The sequence below is a fragment of the Eublepharis macularius genome, chromosome 1, assembly GCF_028583425.1.
Source record: "Eublepharis macularius isolate TG4126 chromosome 1, MPM_Emac_v1.0, whole genome shotgun sequence".
NCBI lineage: Eukaryota > Metazoa > Chordata > Lepidosauria > Squamata > Eublepharidae > Eublepharis > Eublepharis macularius.
Genome location: NC_072790.1, coordinates 56,181,606 through 56,207,244, shown reverse-complemented (window position 1 = coordinate 56,207,244; position 25,639 = coordinate 56,181,606). Strand labels below are relative to the sequence as shown.

General features: G+C 42.5%; 1 protein-coding gene across 1 annotated transcript in view; it reads left to right on the top strand.

Annotated features, from left to right (window-relative positions):
- Positions 1 to 2,538: 2,538 nt before the first annotated feature.
- The window catches only part of SNTG2 (syntrophin gamma 2), a 439,152-nt gene continuing 416,051 nt past the window's right edge, over positions 2,539 to 25,639 (top strand). The window contains exon 1 of the mRNA XM_054979235.1: positions 2,539 to 2,610. Within this exon, the coding sequence (XP_054835210.1) occupies positions 2,539 to 2,610 (72 nt within the window). The remainder of the gene's footprint in view (positions 2,611 to 25,639) is intronic.

The window sequence follows — 25,639 nt, the reverse complement described above, 5'->3', positions numbered from 1 at the left end:
GAACTAAGTCCTATTGAATTCATTGTGCTGCTCTCTAGTAAATACTGTCTAATATTATGCATGTTTGACAAATACCCATGAAGCTTGCTACTATGCATGCTTATTCAGAACTCCCATTTACTTTAGTGGGTCCTACTCCAAGGTAAATACTGAGCATTAGATTATAGTCTTAGTAACATAGGAAATTTAGCTTCCTTTTACTGATTCAAGCTACAAGTTATGCACAGTTTTGTGTAACTTTCCTCCAACTTTTGAGAATGAAACCAGCCCTAGGAGGCTTTAGTCTTCAGCAGAAGACCAGGGATAAGAGAAGCTGTTTAACCTTTCCCATACAGGTCATTTTCACACTAAAATTCCATCACCCATGAAGAAAACTATACAAGAGCTGAATTCTCTCCCCCAGCAGAACTTGGTGGGGAATAGTTTGGGGCAGGAAAAGCAGCCAGCCCAGTTCATAAAGCATTAAGGACCTTCTGTCCTTTATTCCTTCTACTCATTGAAACCACCTGTACCTGCTTTTGTTTTAAAATAAAATACCAATCATAAACAAAACAAAGAGTGCTCAAAAATAAGTAGTTTATAAAAAGAGAGTCAGTGCCAGAAAGCCACAACCTCGGAGCTGGATGATTTGTCCCTTATGCCAGATATGAATATACATGTGTGTGCACTGTGATTTCTCAGCGGAAATGGAAGGTACCCAATTCTTATTACTAGTTTACCATTTTGAGTGCTGATGTCTGTTCTGGGGCTGATATTTGACTAAAGTGAATACTCAAGATGATTTAGTATATTAGTTACCTTGATCTTGATCTTAATAGGTTAGTTACCTTGATCACCCTATGGTACTTGGCAATGATAAAAAGGTGGATTTTCTTCCTCCTTTTGCAAGTGGAGTGGGAATTAATCTGCACTGTTGATTGTGAATTAATATCTATGTCAAAGCTGATCCACACATGCATGAATACTAAACTGAAGCTGAGAACTTTGTCCATTGGAAATGGTTTTTTAAAAAAAATTAAGATGAAAGTTCTGTCTGTGGTGTTCTATCTTCATACTCATTTGCAGTCATTAATGAAGGTATCATGTGACTTTTGTTCACCTTTGGTTCTTCTCAATTGCTTATTCAATTGCAAGTTTTCCAACAAGCCCATAGTGCTTATGAAATCAGTACCCTTCCCCCCGCCCCCGCATCATAATCTTCAAAACTTCTTTTCCCTCTGTACCTTCATTTTGTAACCCAATACAGCACAAGGATGCAATCTTCTGCAGAAAGCATCATCAAATAACAGAACGTGCTATAAATTTTTAAAAGACCTCTGTCAACCCCAGGTGTGTGTGTTATGTGCCTTCAAGTTGCTTCCAACTTCTGGCCATCCTATGAATGACAGACCTTCAAAAAGTTCTGTCATTAACAGACTTGCTCAGATCTTGCAGACTGGAGGACGTGACTTCCTTTATTGAGTCAAGCCATCTCATTTTTGGCCCTGTTCTTCTCCTACTGCCTTCAGCTTTTCCTAGCATTATTGACTTTTCAGAGAATCTTTTCTTCTCACCCTATGATGAGACAACTCCAGACACTAGAAAAAAACTCTTAAAAGATTTTTTTTCTTTGAAAATTATATTTAGGACGTTTCATGTGTGTTTTGAAAAGATGATGTCAGGGGCTCCTACCTTCTGACAGATGTGAGCTGTGATCATAAGAACACATTGCTGGAAGCAAGCCCTACTGAATAAAAACAAAACTTACTTCTGAGTAGATCAAATGGGTAGCCGTGTTAGTCTTTCTGTAGCAGTAGAAAAGAGCAAGAATCCAGTAGCATCTACAAGACTAACAAAATTTTTGATGCTTTCGTGAGTGAGCAGTGACTCATGAAAGCACATACCCTATCACAAATTTTTTTAGTCTTATAGATGCTACTGGACTCTTGCTCTTTTCTATTACTTCTGAGTAGACCCGCAAAGGACCGCTTCGTTTAAGTCTGAAATCATCAAGCGTAGTTACATTTTTGCATACGTAACCCCTCACAGATACACAGAGAGCGATTGAGCGAGCGCGCTAGCTGTCAATATGTGGCTGGAAGGGGAAGGGAGCCGCTGCGACCTCCCGAAGGAGGAGAGCGCAGAAGTTAAATAGGGAGGTCCGCAGTCGCTCGTTTTCCTCACAGGCTCCCTGTGTGGACACGGCCTGTGACAGCCCGCTTGCCTGCCTCCAGGCAAACGCAACCCCGAGCCCCGTCAGCTCCACCAATTGCTCCCCCCCTCCCCTTCTTCAATTAGCGGGAAGGCAGGCTGCAGATCCGTCGCTGCCCCTTGCCTCGAAGCAGCTCAGACGGAGCGCGGAGAAAGACAGCTGCCCGGCAGCGCCCGCCTTTTCCTCCTCCGCCTCTTCCAAGCTTTCCCGTGGCTTGCTCGAGCCGCCGCCGCCGCCTGCAGAGCTGCTCAGGGGTGCGTGCGCGTGTTGTCGGGAGATTCAATGCCTGGCACGAGCCTCGCTGAGTTCGCCGTTCACAGAGGACTACTCTAGCTGCATGGGAGGAAATGAATGTGGCGGGGAAGCCGTCTCCTTCAGCCCCGCTGGAGCGCCCGGACAGCCTCCTCGTCCCCACTTGGGCAAGTACCCCCACTTCTCTTCCTAGTCCCCTCAGCGCCCCAGCCGCACGCCGCCTCTTCCCCCCTGCCTCAGAGCAGCAGCGGGCGTTCCGGCTGCCTCAACCCCAGCGGAGAGCTCGTGTCTCCTCGTGCTCGTTCGGGCAGCCAATCTTTTTGCCCGCTCCTCTCATCCCTCGGCTGGGTGGGCTATTTCGCGGAAACGCTGTCTCGTGCGTGAAACTTGAGGAAAGCCCTCAGAGTCGCGAAGGGGGTGGCGAGGCGCGAGGAGAGAGCGATCCCGCTCTGGGCTTGGTTTGATTGGTTGTTGGAGGGTCAAAGAAAGGTCTCTGGGTTCAGGGGAAGGGGTTGCCTCAAGCCAAAGGAAGGGTTCTGCTGTGATGCAGGGAGCAGAGCCACAAATGTGTATTTGTTCAGGTCCCTTTCACAACCAGGGGCATAGTTAAGTGTTAAGAAAAGTTAGCTCCTTAGAAACTGTCTTCTCTCTTGCTGAACTAGACCTTAGGGCTGAGCTAGACCTGAGTACGCAGTTGCATCTATTTGCTTCTCGCCTTTAAAAAACAAACAAACCCAAAAGCAGCCTGTGAGAGGTGAGCGGGAAGGGCAATTTAACCCCTTTCTCTCTGGTCGCTTTTCCTTTCCTCATCGTTGCCTCCCCGTGCTTCTTTTCTCGGTGCGATGGGGGAAATACCTACTGCGGAAATCTGTGTGCGATCTGTTATCTTGTACTGTTGCGCTTTTTGCCAAGCTCAGGCATCTTTATAAAAGTTTTTTAAAACCCCAAAGATTAGCTTTAAATATAGTTCATGTATAGCTCCTGGCACCCATCCACCCTCAGAAATCTTTCACTGGATTTGCACTGCTTTATTTTATTTTATTTTTAAGTGGCAGGGAGTTGTGGGTGGAAGAGAGGCATGGTAAATTATAATTTTACAGCTCACTCGTGTGAGAGTTCTCTTTTAAGCCAAATTGAATCCTACCTTCAAAAATACTTGGCAACAACTCTTTAAATGAAGTAGTGGGTTAAGATTTTGGATGCAGAGGGGGAGACAGTGTGCAAGTTATATTCTACAAAGATGTGCTTAAAGCTGTTGATTTCAAAGGGAATTAAGTGCACATGACTATATACTGGATTGTGGCCATCTTCTATAACGTTAGACAGCTCTAAATTTGGAAATTATCTATATTTCACATGTTGCCAGAAGGTAAGGATGTTTGAAGTGTTGTTGGACAGTCATTCTGAAACTAAGGAATGGTAGGTAGTGTTTGCAGCAGTGCAAAGTGCATGAAGACCAACTTTCTGCGCTGAGATAAGAAGCATCTTTCAAAATATTACCAATAGATGAGTCTGTACAGTAGAAGAATGCAGTATGTTTTAAATCATGTTCACAGACACAGGCAGAGAGAGGGTCCAAAGTTTGCCATGTCAACGATTCTTGTAAGATAAGTTTTACGAAGCATGTTGTTGTGATGGCTATTGTTGAGATACGGGGAGAGAACCAGTTAACTGCAGTTACCTGATGCAACTCCATATGTATCTTGCCAACCCATTGTATTATTTATCTGATCAGTTTTTAGGAGTTTAATAAAACATTGGTGTTAATTAAAGTCTTGACAGTCTTAATTTCTCAGTGAAATGCACATATTGCTGCGATCACTTTAAAATGAGTGTAGTTCAACTACAGGAATCTAAACTTGGTGGTTAATGGAGCCAGGCAGAAGAGCCGTTTTATGAATACATTAAAATAATTTATAAAGAATGTCCTCTATTGATGGTTTATTATCAGTAAATGGCACAGTCTCTTGATGGTTGTTAAAAAGTTATCTGTGCCCAAATCCATGAAATCAGCTAGATTTTGGTTGAAATGGTAAATCTTGGTTTCTTCTGTGTTAAAAATAACTTTATTTGCCTATATTGGGACTCATGAGATGTTACTGAACAAGAAATATTGGGCATCTCAAGAACAGTGGCCACATTTCTTTGTGGAGCTGCTAGTTGCACATTTATAAGGAATGCAGTACATGACTTGACTAGGCATTGATGATAATAGTAATTACTCCTTTTATCACTCTTAATTATTGTTACTTAAAGTTAATTGCCTGGTTGGCTTGTCAGCCTTTCAAATATCATGTTGTTGCTTCTGAAAAAGTGAGCTAGTCTTTATACTCCTTGCTAATATTTCCTGCAAACAAGACTACTCTCACCTATTTTAATTTCAAGTAGATGAGAGTTGACTGAATATTGTTAATGAGATCAATATATACCCTGTTGTCTTTTGGATGCTTCTACAATTTTTATAGATTTTGAGATTAGTCTGAAAGGAAAATAAATTTAATGTTTTCTTTAATTTGGTAAGAATATTGGGGGTAGCTCTGGAAAGTTAGCCAAGGCTTGCTCTTGGCATGCAAAATTTTTATTTTGCATTAATGTAGGATTTGTGTTGATAATTCTTGTTTTCATGAGTACAGACAAACTGTCATAGACTATAGGGGTGTGCGCTGGAAAAAAAATCCGTAAATTCAATTCAGTAATACTGGACTTGGAAAAAAATCAGTATTCCCAAATACCAAATTGATTCTCTAGTTTGGCTTGGTATCACAGAGCAAATGTGGAAACATTCACCCATTGTTCCCTATGGGAAACTCAATTTGGGTATTTTTTCAGGGGCCGTGTGTGTGTGTGTGTGTGTGTGTGTGTGTGTGTGTGTGTGATTTTTTGAATTTCACCAAATTTTCAGGGGACCTACTCCTAACTGTCCTCTAACTACTTGCCAAGTTTTATAAAGATTGGACCCTGGGGGGCATTTTATGGCCTCCCAAAGAAGGTGCCCCCAGCCACCTCCAATCTCCATTATCCCCTATGGGGAGAACAATGGGGGCTATCCAGGGGCCTGTGGGTGGCATTTTGCAAGCAAAATCCCCCACATTTTCAGGAGACCTACTCCTAACTGTCCTCTAAAGACACTTCAAGTTTCAGAGAGATTGAATCCTGTGTCCAGTTCTGTGAGCCCCTGAATAAAGTGCCCCTAGCCACTCCATTTGTTCCTATTGTGGGGAAAAACTCGAAGCAGACTTCCACTGCAAAAACACATGGACCAAGGCTGCCATGGTCAGAGGCACACTCCCAAATACAAGCTCCACACCAGACAATCCAAAAGGATCAAACGGTCACCCCCTCCCCCAAAACCCAGCGCCCCCTGAGGAGGCTGACCAGCCACTCTCCGTGTTCCTAAAGATGAGAACTTTTACAAGTTCTTTTCAGGGGAAGTAAGTACAGGGTGCCACAGCCAAGACACATTCTCAATGCAAGCTCATCCCTGGGGAAACCCAAGATAACCAAACTGACACCCCTCCCCAAAACCCCAAGCACCCCCTGAACAGCCTGGCCAGCTACTCTCCATTGTTCCCTATGAGGACCAACATAACACCAGAGAATCACCCAAAGCAAGGGACAGTCCTGCAACTAGAAGCAAATTGAAGCAAGTGAATGGAATCCCTCAAGAACTAAAGAGAAGCATCGGAACCAACTTCCCACCAGAGAATCACATCCATTCCGCCCAAACCAAACTTAAGCAAGGGACACTCTTGCAACTTAGCCCAACAGAACCAGTGTCATTCACAGCAGCCAGGCACTGGGTTCAGTCAATGGGGGAACATACACCACAGAACAGAACAGAACCAAGCAGTATCCAGCCACACACTAAAGGCAACGGCAGGCAAGCACAGTTGCATAAGATGGATTGCACCCACCTACGTGGGATATTTGGGAAACCCAGGTAATACTCTCTTTGCAACTGCCTTTATCATTGGCCCCCCACCTGTGCAATGAGGAATATTAAATTAACATTAGAACAATACATTACATACATTATATTACACAACAGCATTCTGTAGCTTCATTGGGTATTTCTGTGGGTTTCCCTCTGTGACACATAGTGTGCCATTCTCTACTTTCCCTAACATCTCTCTCTGACTCTTCCATTCTCAGTAGCAAGGGAAAAACATTTCTGGGGGGGTGCCCCTGCAGCTGCTTCAGGAAAGAGGGCCTTGCAAACCCTCTTGCCTTCACCAGAAGCCAGGTTGGTGAATGGCAGCTGCGCTGGGGTGGGCCTCCTCTGTGCAGGTGGGCGGAGAGCCACAACCCTCCCCTCCTCCTCCTCTCCACCTCTCTAGTCTTATCCCTCACCTTCCCCCGAGGGCTCCTCTCTGGTCTTCTGTCACTCGTTTTTCTGCCCCCTGGAACCTACACTAACTAGTAACTAACCTTATTAAACAGTTAAATTACCAAACTGCCCAAAGCACTTAGACAAAATTGAGAATTTCTTTTAAAACTTACCCACCTACTCTGAAAACTTGCTTTGTGGGTCTAAACCTGGAGATGGACACACAAATCTCTTTTTAAAAAGCCAATGATCTACAGGAAAACATATGACAAAAAAACTACTTCTTTTTTTTTTTTTGAAAAATTTTTATTGGGTTAGAATCCATTATTTCCACATTTACATTCAATTTTCCCCAATTTTTTCATCTCTAACCCCCTCCCTTCCCCCCCCCTTTTTGTTGACTTCCAACAGCTTTCCAACCCTTTGTCCCCTTTCCCTTACTTTTATTAGCTTCCTCTATCTAAAACAAAAAAACTACTTCTAATGTGTCTGGCCTGGCACCAAGGGAGCCAGAGGTGGGCAGGGAAAGCCTAGCTAAATGTCTCTATCTATAGAATTTGAGTAGAATACAAACACACTTGAACCCTTCTTAATTCCTACACAAACCTATTCAAGGAAGGAAAACTCTGTTTGTCCCTAAAAATTAAGTTTTGTTTTACAAACCTACAAAACCTTCAACTAGCCTATCTGAAAAACACTTTTTAAAAGTCCACACAACCCTCCCTGAATACCCAAAGTACACTCAAACACCACTAGGTAAAAGTGAACCAAGCAACACCCCTACACCCCCCTCTCTGGAGAAGGACCAACCAAAAAACACACCAAGCCAAACCTCTGTGCCAACAGAACTGAAACACCAACCAAAGTACTATAAAGAAAAAGCACCCCCAACAAGGGAAAACACCCCTCCAATGAACCAGCAAAAATGTACAGCAACAACATACCCACAACACAGAACCCCCCTCCCCCAGAAGAAAAAAGTGAATCTAATAAGCAGGAAGGAACTATAAAGCAGCAAACAAAGTACCTCTACAACACAATAAAACAGAAGAATCCCCTCCAGGAAGAACAGCAACATGAACGCTAACCATAATAAGTAAAAGCACTCCCTCCACACATACACAGAAAAGCAAAACCAAACTGCACCTCCCCACACACACACAGCTAAACACCCCAGCTTTTAAAATGCAAACTAGAAAAAAACTTTTCCCTTCCCTCCCCCTCCAACCCTATCTCTCCTAGACACCAGGCCAACCCCCTGTCCCCAAATGCAGAAAAAAACCCAGTGAATCTATGACTCTCAAACCAGGCAGCAGCAGAAGTCCTCCAGGTGCAGCAGCAGGGTCGAATCCACATTCACCCATTACCCGCATGTTTATTGGATAGCTTCCGTTTGCCTCCAATCTGTGATTTTTTCCTCTTTGTTCACATTCCTGCTTCCAATCCGTCTTTCTCACGTGTCCCTCTGGTCACACAGCCGCTTGAAAACCGCTTTTTTGGGCGGGACCTTTTTTTCCCGCCCATTTTTAAAAAAAATTTTGAGCGCACTTTTCCGTTATTTCGATCTTGCCTTATAAAGAAACATCATTGAAGATAATGATGCCTCTCTTTCCCCCACTGACAGCACTGATGGCTCTCTCCCGTTTCTTTTTTGGAAATTTGGAAGCATGTGGGAAGCTTTCGTGAGCATTTCCTATGCAGGACAGTTCAGTGCCTGAATTTTACTGAATTTTCACTTCCTTGGAGTGTCATTATTTCGATATTTCGTAATTTCGATATTACAGTAATATAAAATAAAAAAAATAAAAAACAGTTAAAAAGGAAGTTTCGCGAGTCTGTTCTGAGGATGGATTCACCCCAAAATGATTTTTCAAACTACCAGATTTGATTCAGAAACAGCATAATCAATAAATCCAATGCTATGAAGTCAAAAACAGTCTTTTGCAGACTACGGAGCACTTGCAAGTTGAATCAGCCAATAGGAACTCTCGGAACGGCCGGAGAGACAGGAAGGGGGGTGCTTTTTAAAAAAAACGCGTAAATTGTGCATTGGCCTGTTCACGGCCACTGTGAAACTCCCGTTGAAAACCTGTGACCACATATTCGGGAGAAATGCAAATGAAATGCATCTGTTTAATGAGGTAATGTGACCGGCACTCGGGATTGCATGGGGAATGCGGGGAACATGCCACTTAGAATAAGTAATGTGGATTCGACCCAGGTCTCAGCAGGCAGCAGCAGGAATCCACTCGCTGGGCAGTAGGATCCAGTTGCAGTCCACATTAAGTCCAAAGCAGCGCAGGCCCAGTCCAGACCACAGAGAAAGAGTCCACACAGCCAGCAACAAGCAGGGTTTCGGATCTCACCAAGGAGCCAGAGCACTCAAAATGGAGGCTGCTTTGAGGCAAGCCTGCCTTAACTCCTTGCAGAGGAAAAAAGGGGGGGAACCCTGCAGGAACCACAACAATGCGTGCTCTCTTCAACAACTTATATATTAAGTCCCCCCCCCTTTTTTTCTCAGCCAGTGCTTGCAGGAACAGCCATTGTTGTACTTGTTAACTCCTTGCAGGACAGTTTTTAAAATGCACTCTCCTTCTAGATAATCCTGAAAGGGGATTTAATTTGTAGTACTCTGCATTTTATTCATAACCCCCTTTCAGCCCATAATTTCACATAGAATCAAGACATCAAAGCAATTATCTTCAAAGAAATATGGGTTTTTAAAATTATTAATAAGCCCATGACACTTTCTTCATTTCAGAAAGACATGTGTAACGTTGGAGGGCTTTATATACCCTTCAGCCCTAATTGTTTACAGAATAATTGTTATTTGTGTACAGAATATAAAATCAACGGTTAATACAAATAAGTCTTCAGAAGTACATTCCTCAGGATACATGACATCCAACAAGCCTGATTGACAGGACAATCAGATCTCACTGTAATATAAACATGTTAAATGTCTGGAGCCACACTTTTGTTATGGGTATAGAACCTTCCTAGGAGACTGCTTCTTCCAAGGCTAGTATTTGATTGCAAAGCGAAAAAAGATAAATTGTTGACATTCTCTCTCCACTGTACGGCCAACTCGACCTGCAGCTTAATCTGAAAGAAAGAATTTGTTTACTTTGCCTCCTGTGTAAGTGTTTTAGCTTTAATAATGCTCATATAAGTTTTAGGTGAGGGGTCCTTAGAAAATCCCCTTAAAAACCCCATTGGCATTTTTAAGATAAGGAGATCTTAACAAAGGAACAGCCCAGCCACTACCAAAGTTTACCAAATTAACCCAAATTAATTCAGTAAACTTTTCAGTTCAGGAATATCGAATCTGATTCAGTATTCTCTTTTGAGTTTGATTTTTAAAGGAATCCTGAACCCGAATTGCACACCCCTAAGACACAATAAAATAGTTAAGAAAGAGTCAGTCAAGTCATACAGATTTCTTGATTAGAATGTCCTTAAATAGAGTGCAACTTACATAGGGAAGAAATACTCTCTTGTATTTCCTGGGGGTTCAGTTTGATCTACAGCTTGGTGCTAACGTAGGTTAGTTCCAAGACTCAACTACAACATTCACAAGGTAAATGAATTGTAAAAATATGCTGTCTAAAGAAATGTTATTTTTTCTGTTAGTACCTTTCCTTTATATTAATAATATGTAGAGATACTATAGAATAGAATGGCAGTTCCCAAACTTCTTGAAGCTGTGGCACTTTTGGAATATTGAAAACATCTACTGGGCACCGTTACAAAATGGCTGTAATGAGAGGGAGGGTGTAGCTAAGCACAGAATTCCTGCTATGGGTTGGGGGACAATCACAAGATATTTTAAGGTTCTATGATGGTGGCAGTTATATCTAAATAGGTGTTTCTTGCAGATATAAAGGGGATAACTCATGAACTCTTCGAAGCATCTCCTGTTCTAGTGAGATTGAGGGAAGTCAGGATCGGTTCCTTCAAAAGAAATATTTTTGTAAAGGAGGTAGGCACCATGTTGAGGATCACTGGAATAGAATCTACCCATCCTTGTAAGTTTGACCATTGTCAGGGGTAAATGAAATGTACCCTTGAATATATTTATGTGGACAGGCCACTGAGGTCTAGTACTTGCAATCTTCAGTTCTATTTGTATGGACATTAAAACCAATCCGCCCATATGCCCTGCAACAAATGTCTTGAATTGAAACCAGTTTATCACAGATACAAGTCAACTTCAATTCCTAACAGTACAGTGGTTGGATAGGTTGCTGGTATGATAGGAGTTACTGAAGCCTGTGTATATTATTACCCATTTCACACAATGTTACCCATTGCATACATTATGTTTATTATTACCCAGTTCACACACATTTAAGTTCATGCTTTTATTTGCTTGAATAGAAAGAATACTTTGAACTGCCGTTCTGACTGCTAGATCAAACACAATGTCAACTTCATGGTTAATTTGCTTGCAGCTAGAATCTGTTTCAGAAGCCACTGTTGTATCCTAGAACTGCACGGTGGAATCCTATACATACTTACTATTAGGTAAATCCATAGAATACAGTGGAGCTTTCTTCTGAGTAAACCAGCATAGGATTGTACTATGAATTTCCTGTATTACGCATTAGCTAAGATTTTTGCCCCCTATTCAGGGTATCTAGAAAAGAGTGAGTCTGAACATCCTAAAGCCATATCTCATACACCTGGCTGGGAGGAGGGACAGATATCCAAAGGAGGAAATGGAGCTTTTGAGGACTTACTCCAGTACCTCTTTTAATAAATTAAACAGCAATCATTTATAGCACTGGAAATTCAATGCTTTTGATAATGCGGTTCTTATCCATATGGAACACTTAGTGTGATGTGAACATACTAAAGCCACATATGCAAAATGTTTTGGTAAATCATTAAAGTAATAGATTACTTTAATACATTAAAGCATTTATAGGCAAATAAGGGCTTTAGGAATAGTAGTTCATGCTTTAAGACACATTATTCTGGAGCTTTAAATTTGAAAGCCCTGTTCTTAAAATGTGAATAACAATTATCTTCAACGTTAGCTTATTGTGTGGGTTGAAAACTAATGGCTGGCAATTTTGGAATATTTCTTTGTGAAAGGTGAAGGTTTCTGCCTAACCTATAAGATTAAAAACTGAAGTGTTCTCTTGCAGTAATGTAGATGTCTAATCATTTATGGCCAATCCTGCTCCCTTTGGCATAGACAGTAAAACACTCATTGCCCCATGTTGAGGAAATATATACTTTTAAAAACTTTTATTTATTAAGAGCTTTATGTCCCGCCCTTTCTTTGTTCAGGGCAGCTCTCAACAATATAAATAAATCCTACAATTCAATAATAAAAAAAACCTTAAGATTGCCTGAATAATTAAGTATAATAAAAACAAGAATAATAAAAGTATACAGCTCTAATACCTGTTATAAAACACCTCTCCACCTACTCTGTTTTAAAAGGATTTTTTTTTTACTTTGCAAAGAATTGATTCCACAAGGTGGGTGCAGCCACAGAAAATATCCTAAACCTTGCCCTTATTGATTTACCATAATGTTTGGAAAGGAACCACTGGAGAGATATAATGGGATCTCAGTAAATGAATGGGTTCCTGTACTGAGGAGCACTTCTTCAGGCATGTAGATCCAGGCCTGAAGACTTGAAAGATCAACAGCAGCATCTCAGACCTGGAATTAGATTGGTAGTCAGTGCAGCTGCTACAATGTTGGTTGCATATATGCTAGGTACCATGTTTCAGGGGGATGATGGGAAGCCACGTCCTGAATTTGCTGATCAACAACATCAACAATAATAATAACAACGAAAGACCCCCCAAAGAATGTTTACTTGGACTGACAGAGATACAAGGACACAATATGTGTTAAGGGTGTCCATATTATCAAACAATACATTCCACTTCTCTAAATTTCATTTTAGCTTGTTACCCTAACTTACTTTCTCATGGCTTCAAATACAGATCAGAGATTGTCACCAACCCCATTACATCTTCAAGGCTATCTAGCAAGATATTATTATCAACCATATCAGAGACCACTGAAAGATCTAGTAAGGTTATCATAGAGGTACTCCCTCTGTTCATTACCAAGCACAGACTGTACACCACAGTACTAAAGCCATCTCTGTCCTGTAGCTAGGTAGGGAACTGAAATGAAATGAGTCAAGTAATTTTACTTAAGAAAGCCTGAGGTTTCTCTGCCACTACCTGATCAACCACCTTGCATAGAAATGGGAGATCCTAAAATTGACTAAGGCGTCTTCTGCATGTTGAACTTTGCATTGAGCTTGCTGCATATTCAACCCATGAGGATTGGATCTGCTTCATTCATCAGTTCTGGCCCAATACTGTTTCAGTTCTTTAATTCTTCACTTTGAGGGAGCTGAACCAAAATAGTGTCTGTTTTTTATTTCTGCACTAGAAAAATGCCCTGTTTCTACTGTGAACTTTGAGAACTGTTTAGTTTCTTGAGTCCATCCACTGAGGACTGGTCAGTTACCTGAGTTGATTGCTGAGGAAATTTTACAAGTTTTTTTTTTAAATGGTACCAATGTTGCAATGTTGCTGTTTAAAATAAATTAAAAATGCCAAAAAAGAATGGACTAAAAAGTACAGGTAAAACAGGTAAATTTTTTAAAATATCAAGTGGGCTGTCTGTAGAGTTTTTGAGTTAGCAATATTGCAGCACCCCTCCCCCCCCCACGTGCAAGTTTGTTTGTTTTTATCTTTAGGTGCATCAACATTGCTATTCAGTTTTCAAAAACAGGAAAAAACTTGATTGGTTGCTGTTCAGCCAATCAGGATGCAGAGGAATAAAGGGGAGAGCAAAAGGTGGGGCCAGGGGCCAGGCCTCACATCAAAGAAAGAATTCTGCACTTCAGAAAAGCCCTGGTTTGACTTTCCTGGGGGGCGGGGTGGAGAGAGATGTGCACAGGGAGAAAAGCTGCAGAAAAGCCACGGAAAGATCAATTCTGCTGCAGATGCAGCTTTCTCTGTGTGGAAAGCAACAAAGTCTGGGAAGCAGTTTGGAGACTGAATTGGTGTATTTTGTCTGTGCGTGCAGAAGTCTGGAGAGAAATGGATGCAGTATGGGGCCAGAACCAATGAAAAATACCTATGCAGAAAAGACCTTTGTCCAAGGTTGGCTTCTTTAGCAGGAGACAAAGTATGACTATCTTCTGCCTAGGAAGCATTGATGATTTTAATAATATATCAGGAAGGACAAGGATCTAATTTTCAAGTACTGTCCATAATGACCCTGCACAACCAATCCATTTCAGTTAGGATGAGCGACCTAAAATGATCTATCCAAAAATGACAAGCTGGTGCCTCAGACATACCTGCTGGTGTTGGGTCTGCAGTCAGTGTCTGCTTGAATATAAGCAGCTTTGTAAGTGTCATGTGAAGATATTGCAATAAGCGTAAGGCCTCACTTTTTGGTTTGAATATAGAAAAGATCCTGAACCAGCACAGTTTCAGTTGATGCAATGAGGAGGGAGAAAAGATCCTGCCATCATCACCAAATTAACAAATGTATGAACAGTTCAGAACAGGAAATTGGATATGGCATGCGACTCTTTCCCACGTGTCCTAGATTGGATCTGGCAAGTGGTGCTTTCCCATATTTCCCAGATTGGATCTGGCATGTGATCCTTTTCCATGTGTCCTGGATTGGATCTGGCATGTGACCCTTTCCCACTACAACCTAGGACAGTCCCAAGGATGCCACGGAAGCCACATATTCTTGAGCAGAACCTGACAAGGAAGACTTGGCGTGAGAGTTGAAGTCCCCCACCATTCTAAATTAAAGGAACTCCAGCGCCATACTTGAGATCACCTCTGCTGGCAGAGTCAGGGCATCTGCTGGATGGTAGATCATCAGAATTCCTAATCTGTCCTCGAATCCTAACACAAGAAACAGTCAAACTTTTGATATCTATGAAAGAGGAAAGATGCTTGCAGGATCATAGTCCCATAATTTCTCTGCCCTCTCAGGTGAAGCTGATGATGAACAGAGTGCCCAGCTAGAACAAGGTAAGTTAAACGTGGTTCATGCTAGTCATCCAGCCAGTCTCAGGAAAACATGTCATCTATGGTCAAGTTTTGTAACAGTGATCTCTTTATTCATGGCTCTAGCATTAACCAACACCAGTGCTGAATGGGAATTTCTAGGGCTTGCAGCACCCTTATCTCTTTGGATGGATTGGAGATTAGATGAGGAAAGAGCATTCTTATTATCTCTTCATGGTTCATAAATTTTTCTCCTTTCCCTGCCCTTTCTCCCTGCCTGCTCAGAATGTGAATGATGAACTCCAACATGTAGTCTACAATCACTCTGATTGAGCGTTAAGTTGTCTTGAAGGGCGGTGTATAAATCAAATGTTGTTTTTGTTTTCATCATCATCAAATACCAAAGAAATTCTCCAAAACCCCATCAAGATGACAAACATCCGATCCCTCTATCTCTCTATCCTAGATGTAGTCTCATTGACACTCCAAGTGGATTATACAAAAATATTGCAATCAGAGAAGCATAATAATATTATCGACAGTACAATAAAATTAGAGGGTAACACGCTAAAATATAGTTATACACAAGAGGACAGCATAATACATACAACAACAAATGGGGAAAATGGATTACAAAATTAGTGACATGTTATTATGATATGAACAAAATAATGGAAACTACCTAAAATTGCACAGAGGAATCTACCTAAAATTGCACAGAGGAAACAATGCATCCTGGCAGGATAAAGCCTTCCGGTATGGCTTGAGGATGCTGCTTCAGCAGTGGTGCTGAGGCAGAGAGGAAAGCTGTCCCAGGAAGTCACTCTTCCAGGCCATTTGAGGGCTGGTAGAAGATGCTGTTCTTTTCATCAAAGGGCTCTTCTTGATCAGCAGATGGCAGAGAAGCCAAGGCTGATAGCTTAAAACAGGCCAAAATGGCCGCAAAGATTCAGAAACGAAAAATGTAGGCAGCCTTTCACCAATTGTAAAATTTTACATCGCAGCCAAATTCTCAGGTTTTTATACCCAAGAAAAATGAATACCAATGGGCAGATAATACCTTCAAGGATCTAAATTACTGTATTTTAGAATTCAGTTTTCAGTGAGTTCCATAATAATTTCTCATATGCCTGCTGAGCAAGTTCAAATACCCTTCATGCCTTTTACAAACATAATAGAATTTTATTGCTTTCATAACCTGAAAAAAATGTTGCTGTTAGGCATGAGGTAAAGGTGTTTTGTAGAAATAATATGAGCAGATACTAGCTGCAGATGTAAATTGTACCAGAAGGATCAGCAACCTTCTAACATCAATATATTTAATTCTTGATGTAGCCAAATCTGTGGATATTTAAATCCAGAGATTGAAACTATGAAGCCTCAGGTTTGCAGAAAAATCTGAAATCTAAAAAAGAATGTGTTCTGAGGAGGTGAAAACCTCCCAAAATGATAAAAAGTGCCTTTAGTATTAAGAAAAAAGATTCCTCTGATTTATTTTATTGGACTTATACCCCGCCCTTCCCATGAGTGAGCTCAGGGTGGTTTCCAACAAAATATATTATTAAAATACAATAAAACATTATTACAAGTAGCTTAAAAACCAATATTAATATACATATCAACAGCATAAAAAAGGTGCTACCAAACAAATCTGGCCACTACAGAATCTCGATAACCACAGGCACCGCCATGATGTAACTCCAGGGTGGCTGCAAAAGGAGGGTGTAGCAGTCAGAAGAGGGGATAAAAAGCTGGCCCCTAGTCAAAGTCCCGGCAGAAAAGCTCCATCTTGCAGGCCCTGCGGAACTGTAAAAGGTCCTGCAGGGCCTGGATCTACATTGGGAAAGCATTCCACTGGGCCAGGGCCAGGGCAGAAAAGGCCCTGATCCTAACTGAGGCCAACCAAATGTCCCTCAGTCCAGAGACCACCAGAGGCAAGGCAAACAACAGTATTGTCAAGCCTTTCTTTCTGTCACAAAAATTAAGAGGGAGGAGTCTGTGGCCGTCGTCACACGGGCTTTTATTTAGCGCTAAAATGGCGCTATTTCCCGGCAAACACCCACCTTATTCCAACACTGTAGCGATTTTCTCTCTTCTGCTTTGTGCTTGATAGTTGCGCTATTTTGTGCCTCAGTGTGAATGCCTCACATCGATGTATTTCGCCTGGCAACGTCCTATGCCCTCCCTTCAATCCCAGAATCCATTTCTTCCTGCGACTCCCCTTTTTTTATTTTATTATGTCCTTATAACGCCATAACGACATAACACAATGCAAACTTTCTGCTGAAGTAAAAATGACTCAATCGCCATGGCAGAGTCTTCAGCGATGGGGATCATGTCAGACAGGGAGTTTTCTGTGGGCAAAGGGCTATTTATATAATTTCAAAGTTGGAAAAACAAAAGGGTCGTAATGTTTTGCTCTAACGGAATGTTTATATGCTGTTATTCCGTTATAGCGGAATTAAACGCCAGAATAATAAAAAAAGGGGGGGGAGGAGCTCCTTCTGCGCAGTTAGAGAGAACAGAACAGAGTGCTTCGGTGTGGACAGCTGGTGGCGCGAAGAGCCGTTAGGTGACCCAAAGAAACGTTACTGTGCTGATAACAGGTAGGACGCTATATGCTGTAAATTTAACGGAAGAGATGCCCATGTGACGACGGCCAGTGTTCAGGGCTGTTTTGGCCTTTGAGGGACGACTCATTGAGGTCAGGCCTGGCAACAACCACAAAACAACTTGCTACAATAGGGCTTACATTACTCACGTAAGCCTAGCTGCTTGCTACTAGCAACCACCTCATAAAAGGCAGTGTGATGGAGTGATTAGAGTTTCAGATCAGGATCTGGAAGGCCCAGGTTTAGGGTTTCTAGGCCCCCCTGTCCTCCTGACAGGAGGTGGCAGCCCTGGAACCTACCTGCTTCAGTGCCCCTCAAAGCATGTGTGCGCTTCTGGGCCCATACGATGACATCACTTCTGGGAAGTGATGTCATCATGCAGACCATGGCAGCCCAGGGGTCAGGCCTGTTTTGGGCCCAAATCAACCTGGAATGGGTTGCTGTGGAGCGTGGCAGTGCTCCTGCACTCCACAGCATCCCTATCAGGGCCAATTCAGGCCCAAATTGGCCCAGATCGGGCCCAAATTGGCCTAGAATGGGCCGCTGTGGAGCGTGGAGTGCGTCCGCACTCCGCAGCGGCCTGAATCGTCCTGTTTTGAACCTGAATCAGCCCGTTTGGGGCCTGATCTGGGCCAGATCAGGACTGCAGGAGCATGCCGTGCCCCCCAGGAGTGAGCCCTGGGAGGCCCGTGCCTCCCCCGCCAGCCAGGTAAGTGGGGTCAGGGGTGGAGGGTGTGAGCATGGAATCCCCCGCCCCCGGTGGAGGAATGTTAACCCTACCCAGGTTAGAATCCTCACTCTGGCATGGAAACTTGGTGACTTTGGGTGAGTCACCCTCAGACTAACCTATCTCACAGGGTTGTTGTGAAGATAAAATCAGGAGAAGAGACAAGGTATGCTGCTTTGGATCCCTATTTTGGAGAAAGATTGGATATAAATTAAGTAAATAAACAATAAATATAGGAGAAGATTGGGGAGAGATAAAAGGAAGGTAGGTTGGTAGATAAGTGTGAGGAGAGAAGGAAGCAGGGAAAGGTAAGAGGATATGGTTGCTGCCAGGAGGAGGGAATGAGGAAATAATATGGGGTGGGAATACAAGGGAAAGTGAGGTAGCTTAGTGGTTAAGTGGTTGGATTGCAAATCAGCAATCCTACTATTTGAATCCTACTATTGCCATGAAATAAGTAGGTGGCCTTCAGAAAGCTACTCCTCTCAGTCCCAGCTCCCCAGCTGTATTATGGGGATAATAACAATGTTGACTTTGTTTACCACTCTGAGATGTACACTCTTTTGTCTAGAACAGTGGTATATAAGTGCAGTTTTTATTAAGTCCTTGTATATTCTCTACTGTGTAGCTAGACCTGGCTCAGCTGATGCTGTACAACTTGGCCAGAACTTTTCCAGGGAGAGGCTACCAGAAGGGAAGGAGGGAAAGCTGAAGATGGGGTGAGGGGGCAGATAAAGGCAGCTTGGTGGGTGGGAAAGCAAGTAGCAACAGGGAAGAGGCTATGGGGGCTTTCAGGAAAAGGAAAGAGGAAATAGCAGGGTAGAGGAAATAAGATGCCACTGTCATGCCCTTCTGGTTCCCCCACTTATACAGTACTGTTATGCACTTCTCAATTTCTCAGGTAGTGAGAAGTTCCAGAAGCTGTGCTTGCCTGGGTTGGTTCCCTTTGCTTCTCTCTGTCTTTTCTGCCATCTCTTAACTTCTGTTCCTTCATGCAGAGACACCTCTGCCCCTCCCTTTAACTGGGAGGACAGGGTTGCCTCCTCTAAGCCTTCATCAGTGCTTGGACAACACCATTTCCTAAGTCTTAGGACTCACCAATGTAGATTTCTATAGCCATTAAGAAACATTGGTCAGATAGTTTTTAAATTCAGTCTCACCTAATTTCCCTCTTCGCTACAATCTCCATCCCATTTGTCTTTTTCTCTATACAGATCTCATGATCCCCAGCATACTACACATTTAAGGGCTTTTTAGCAGTATTGCATTGGTGAGGCATTCCATGCAAATGAGTGATGGAAGCAATACATCCCAGTCCCATCATACCATTTGCAGTTGTGGCAATCTCTGATGAAGTAGTGAGCTTTGGGATGATATTTCTCCATGGATATGATGCACCAAGCTGCATTTTATAGCATTGAATAGCTGACTCTGTCCAGATCAGCTGTTCCCTGAGGGTGTGTCGTCACTAGAGATGGGCACTAACAGAAATAAACCCGAACATGATGTTCGTTGTTCATTGCCATCCATGAACAGGGACCCACGAACAACCACGAACATGGCCCTGTTCACGAACATGTTTGTGGTTGGATGTTTGTGGGGGCCAGCAGGCTCTCCTTCAGCCATCATCCAAGTCAAGATCCCTACTGCACCACTCCTAGAAATCTGACCTGAGCAGGCAGCAGGAAAGGTACCAATAATAAATAACAGCTTGGCCCAGAGCCTGGCAGCAGCCCTGGAACTTGAAGGGGTAGATCCCTATCGCACCACACACAAAGAAAATTCAAGATCCAATGCAATCTCTCTATCAAAATGCCAACAGCAACTGACTCTCCCTCTCCACTGTCTGCAAAGTCAGAGCTGGGAGCCCCCCTTCCCCCTGGTCTTTGCTCCCTTGTTGTAACGAATTTGGAGCTCCACACTTGAAAGGAAGATCTGCCTATCAAGCTAAATTGGGCTTAGATTGGGGTTTCCGGGGCAACAGCTGGAGTTTAGACAGAGTTCAGACAATCCCTGCCTAAGTTGCCAAGGGAATCGATTGCAGGTGCCAGACTGTCTGGCTTGACAAACAGCAACGAACGAGGCTTGCACCTGTTCGTTTAGAATGGGGCCTCATGAAGAGCTTGTTCGCGAACTGCAGATTGGGCTGTTTGTGGCTTTTTTTTGTTCGTATTGCTGTTCGTGCCCATCTCTAGTCACCACCACCAGGTTCTGTGGCTGCTGTGTAAGTTGGGAAATTTAGACTCTCTCCTACCAGAACAGTAGGCCATTAACAATATACAATATGTACCACTACATTGTAGAAGCTCCATTATTTCTACAGAATGACATATTGCTGCTCCATTAAATCCTGAAATTAATGCAATAATCAAAAATATTTTTCAATAAGCTTTTAGTTTCTGCTTGAAGTAACTTGTGCTACGTGTTTGTCTCCCTTGGTTTTATGTTATTATCTAACTGATTTTCAGGTGGTGTATATTTGCTTTTGTTGTGTGAAACGCAATTCTCCTGCACGGAATTTCCAATTTGCCTGTTTCTTAAAAAGAAATTATTCCTATTCAGAGGGGTCAATATTTTAACAAAACATTCAGTAATGCACCTATCATTTTAGTTTAATTTAACATTTTTTGATATTTATTACTATGTATCTCACATATTTTTATACTGTAGCCTGAAAAGAGGAAAGGAAGTAAGAATGCATAATGATATTTCATATTATTGATATATACGTATTTTTGAAAGTAACAGTGTAATCAAAATGTGTTGGAGTCATCTATGAGGCTAAGTTATGTGGAATTAACCATAGCTCACTGGTACAACACATGCTTTGCTTGTACAAGGTTTAATTTCTGGTGTTACCATTTTTAGATATGGGAGAGACCTCTCTACACAAGATCATGAGGTCACTGATGGGAGGTCTGGCCTTACGATTATATTTAAACTATATCTGTCTGTATCTACAATGGCATTAGTCTTTTTTCATGTGAAGTGAAGTTTCATCCAAAATGATGGCTTTGTTGCCATTATAGCAATTGTGATGGAGAACAGACAGAAGCTTTAATTCGCACAAGATGGAAGTAATACTGGTTGGCAAAGCTGGGGTTCTGGAGTGGACTGTATGTGCTGATGGACCTGGTTCTTTTACCAGGGAAGCAGGTTGGAGCGATAGCAGCGAGTGCCTTCAATCAGCAGTCGCTACTTTGGTGACTCTGTTAGCCCCAACTAATATAACCATGCTGATCCATGTGACAGTAATCTTGAGGCTGGACTATTGCCATGTGATCTACTTGTCTTTAGAGACAATTCGGAAACTTCAAGTAGCTGGAGTTGGCCATTATGTATATACATGGGGAAACTGTGAGGACTTGTATGGTGGAACCTCATGTTCCCAATTCCTCTCTCTGTTTTGTTTTTTGTCTTTGCCTCAAATTGGTAAAGCTCTTTCCTTCTCTCTCACCACACTATCTAACAACCATTTTCTGTTTCTCTCCTGGCAACCTCTTCCCCTGGCCACTCACCTACTCTGTTTCTTTCTCCCATCTTCACATTTTTTTTGTTCTTCTCCAGTTTTACTTTCCTTTTCTCCTATCTTTTTAATGCATTAGTTTCTCTCTCTCTCTCTCTTCCCCCTCCCCCATGCTGGCACCGAGACCTGGATTTCTCATCAGCGTTGGCTGTGGGTTTCCTAACAATCCCCAAAAGTAGAGTTGCCAATCTCCACTTGGTGGCTGAAAATCTCCCGGGGCCCAAACCTGAGGATGGGGGGGGGGCATGGGGGGCATGCAGGGGAAACTAGTGTTGGGGTTTTATTTATATCAAATCGGCCCTGCACAGGGTGTGTGTGTGTGTGTGTGTGTGTGTCATTCCTGGCATGACAAGCAAGTCCTCTGGAGCATACAGAGGCCGATTTGAGAGCCAGTTTGGTGTAATGGTTAAGAAAGCGGGAGAACCTGGTATGATTCCCCACTCCCCCACTTGAATCCAGCTGGGTGACCTTGGGTCAGTCACAACTCTCTAGAGCTCTCTCAGCTCCACCCACCTCACAGAGTGATTGTTGTGCAGATAATAATAACATACAAAGTTGTCCTGAAGGGCGATATATAAATCAAATGCTGTTGTTGTTATGCAAGAGCATGTTCCAGAGCTCCCAAGCTCATTCACTGCACCTTTCACCTCTGCCAGCCAGGTAAGCAGTGGTGAGGAGCAGAGGCTGGGAATGGGCAAGCCCCCACTCCCACCAGAGGAACAAGATCTCTAAGCTTATCCACTGGGAATGGGATCCCAAAGCTGATCTCCAGGCCATAGAGATCAGTTCCCATGGAGAAAATGGATGCTTTGAAGGCTGGACTCTGTTATTTTACTTTGCAGAGCCCCCCGCCCCAAACCCTGCCCTCTTCAGGCTCCACCCCACCCACCCCTAATCTTCAGGAAATTCACAACCTGGACCTGGCAACCCTATCCAAAATGGCCACTTGCATCTCACAATGCAGTCTCACAAGACCTTAAAAATTTTCTTATTTTTATTCACGCCTCAGACTTGATTAACAGGAGTCCCCAACCTTTTTGAGATTATGGGCACCTTAGGAATTTGGACATAGTGTGATGGGCACAGCCACAAAATGGCAGCCACAGGAGCTGGAACCAACAACAAAATGTCAGGGTATAGTAACTGTTCAACATTTCATACATAAGCTCTGTTTAAGAGGATACCTTTTGAAAATGAAGATATTATTTTTAAATATTTTCTTGCATAGTTATCGCTTATCTTCAGTCATGCAATAAAGATCCTTGTGCTACAGCACCAGCTGCTGCCCAAGCAACATTTTTAAAGATCTACACAGCCAATAAGATCTCCAGTGGCCAGTATAAAAACCCTACTAGAAGAAATCCCTATCTTTGCTGCACTAGTGTTGGTCTAGGATCTGGAAGATGGAAGTTCAAATTCCCTCACAGCCAAAGTCACTGGGTAGCCTTGAGCCAGTCTCACTTTTTCAGCCTAATCTACCTCACAGGGCTGTTGTGGGGATAAAATGGAAGGAGAATGGTTTTTAAAGTACTTTGGGGTACTTACTGGGGAGAAAAGTGAGTTATAACGAAATAGATAATAATGGCAAGGCCACTGATATTACACACATTGTAATAAGCACATTGTCTCACATAGAGGTTCCACAAATGATTTAGTCTGAGGGAGGAATGCATAGGATTACAGCCCTACAATTCCACATGCATCGATAGGAGGGGGAAGTGGAAAAAGATAAATAAGGATAGCTGACTTTGATGCCTAGGTGACCCCATCTTCTTGCCTATGCTTCCTTCTAAATATTCCATCCTCATTTTCCTTAATCTGGATTCAGCTGTGACTCGACTCTTACACATGTTCATCACCATAACATGTAGGTTGGTCCCATGTTGCCAAGGAAAGAAATGTCATAATTGCTTTTATAAATATGTTTAAATTCTTTAAAAGTTTGTCTTCTAATTGTGCTGTGAACTGCCTCAGATACTTCTTAGTTGAAATAAATATTTTAATAATTGCATTAAAAATGGCAGATGTCTGTGCAATTAAAAGGAATTAAATATATATTTAAAGTCAACGAAACCAACTATAAACTATAGATTTTGTTTATCCTTTCTGGGTGCTAAATTATATTATGAAATTAAAAGCCATCAGTCATTTCTGCCAGACTGATGACCATTCAGCCTTCTGTATAATAAAGTTCAAGGTGTTTGTTATATGCATTTATTGTTTTAAATAAATGCAAAGTTATTTTTCAGATATTGCACTGAAACTGACTGCTTATGTTACTGCCACATATTTTTGGAAAGTGGCAGGTTAAAACTTCTTTTTTACTATCAGCAGCAACAAGAGAGAATAGATAGGAAAAATGAAAACAGACAGATAAGTGACAAAGAAGTGCTCCGTTTATATGAAGGCCATATAGTGAGGAATGTTTACTTGTTAAAAAATTGACAGGCTGCCTCCATGATTTCAACTCCTGCATCTATATATTGTGCTGAACTTTCCAGCTCAAGAACAGCATGGTGGTGCGCAGAATGCTGTCATGCTGGAATTCCTCTGCCACTCTCTTTATTCATATATGTCAGCAGACAGATTTCTATAATAAGATTTACTAACTCTCCAAAGGATATAACCTTGAAATGCAGGGGCTCTTTAGCACAGTCTAATCAATATTACCTCATTTATCATCTCCTTGTGAAGCTTGGATTGTAGCAGGGCTGAAGATGCATTTGTTACATTTAGAGAAGTAGTTTTGGGCAGCAAAATCAATAGGAAAACGCAGTTGTTTTGCACAATATTATAGTGATGCTGACTAAGATCCCCTAAGTCTATTTTGACTGATAATGTGGCTTTCTATACAAACATAAGGCAATTGGCCAATTAGGTATACATACTCACATGTAGACTTACCATGTGTCCTCTTATGGTAGGCAGTCTCCTGGAGATTTGTTCTGTTGCCTGCCATCCCTCTGAGAAGTGGTGGGAGAAGAAAGGGGGAAAAGGCTTCGGCCTAGTCATTGGCACATAATTCCAGGTACAATCTGGAAGTGATGATGGAGAGTTCTAGGAATTGCCAAAAACTTTACAGTAAAACCATATGTCAGAAGTGCGTCAGTTTCATGACCCAAACATGACCCCATGGATGTGTGTTTCTTCTGTGATAATTAAGATGATTTGAGTTCTTGGACTGGGTAAAAACATCTGCAAACTGAATAATCTTGATTATGTAACAGAAGTTGATATTGCACAGGAGCAAAGCAACACAATGCAAGGCTATGTTACAGAAGAAATTTGCCATGAAATTGAAGAAATCCAATCAGGAACTTGCTTTGCATGTCTAGCTTTACCATGTCCAGTAGCATCTTAAAGACCAACTAGATTTCCAAGGTATTACCTTTCAAGAGTTAAAGCTCCTATCATCAGCTCATGCCTTGGAATCTAGTTGGTCTTTAAGGCGCTCTTGGACCTGGATCATGCTCTTCTACTGCAAAATCACATGGCGACCCACCTGAAACTAGCTTTACTGGGCAGCAAACTGGAGAAGGATTGATCAGCTAATATCACCGGGTGCAGCTGTGCAATCTGCTGGGAATAGGGTTGTCAGTTCCCAGTACCCTCCCAGTGGGAGGGTGGGACCTGGCACTCACCTGCAGGTTTTTTAGTCATGTGCGTTTCTGCCACCAATGCGATATCACTTCAGGGAAGTGACATCATCGCACTGGCAGGGGGTGTGCTGCTGCGTTTCACACAGGGCCAGTTTAGCCTGTTTGGTGCCAAAATTGGCCATTGTGAAGCACGGGAGCTTGCCCACTGGTGGCACAATTACATCTCTTGAAGAAGTGCCATCACACCCCACTGGGAACATGACCGCTGCATGCTTGCCCAGTTGCCTGCCAGTGGTGGCTGATTGCCAGGGGGTTGCCATGTCTCACCGATCGCCAGCAATCAGCAGGCAACAGGGCAAAGCCATGGGAGATTTCCTATCTCCAGTG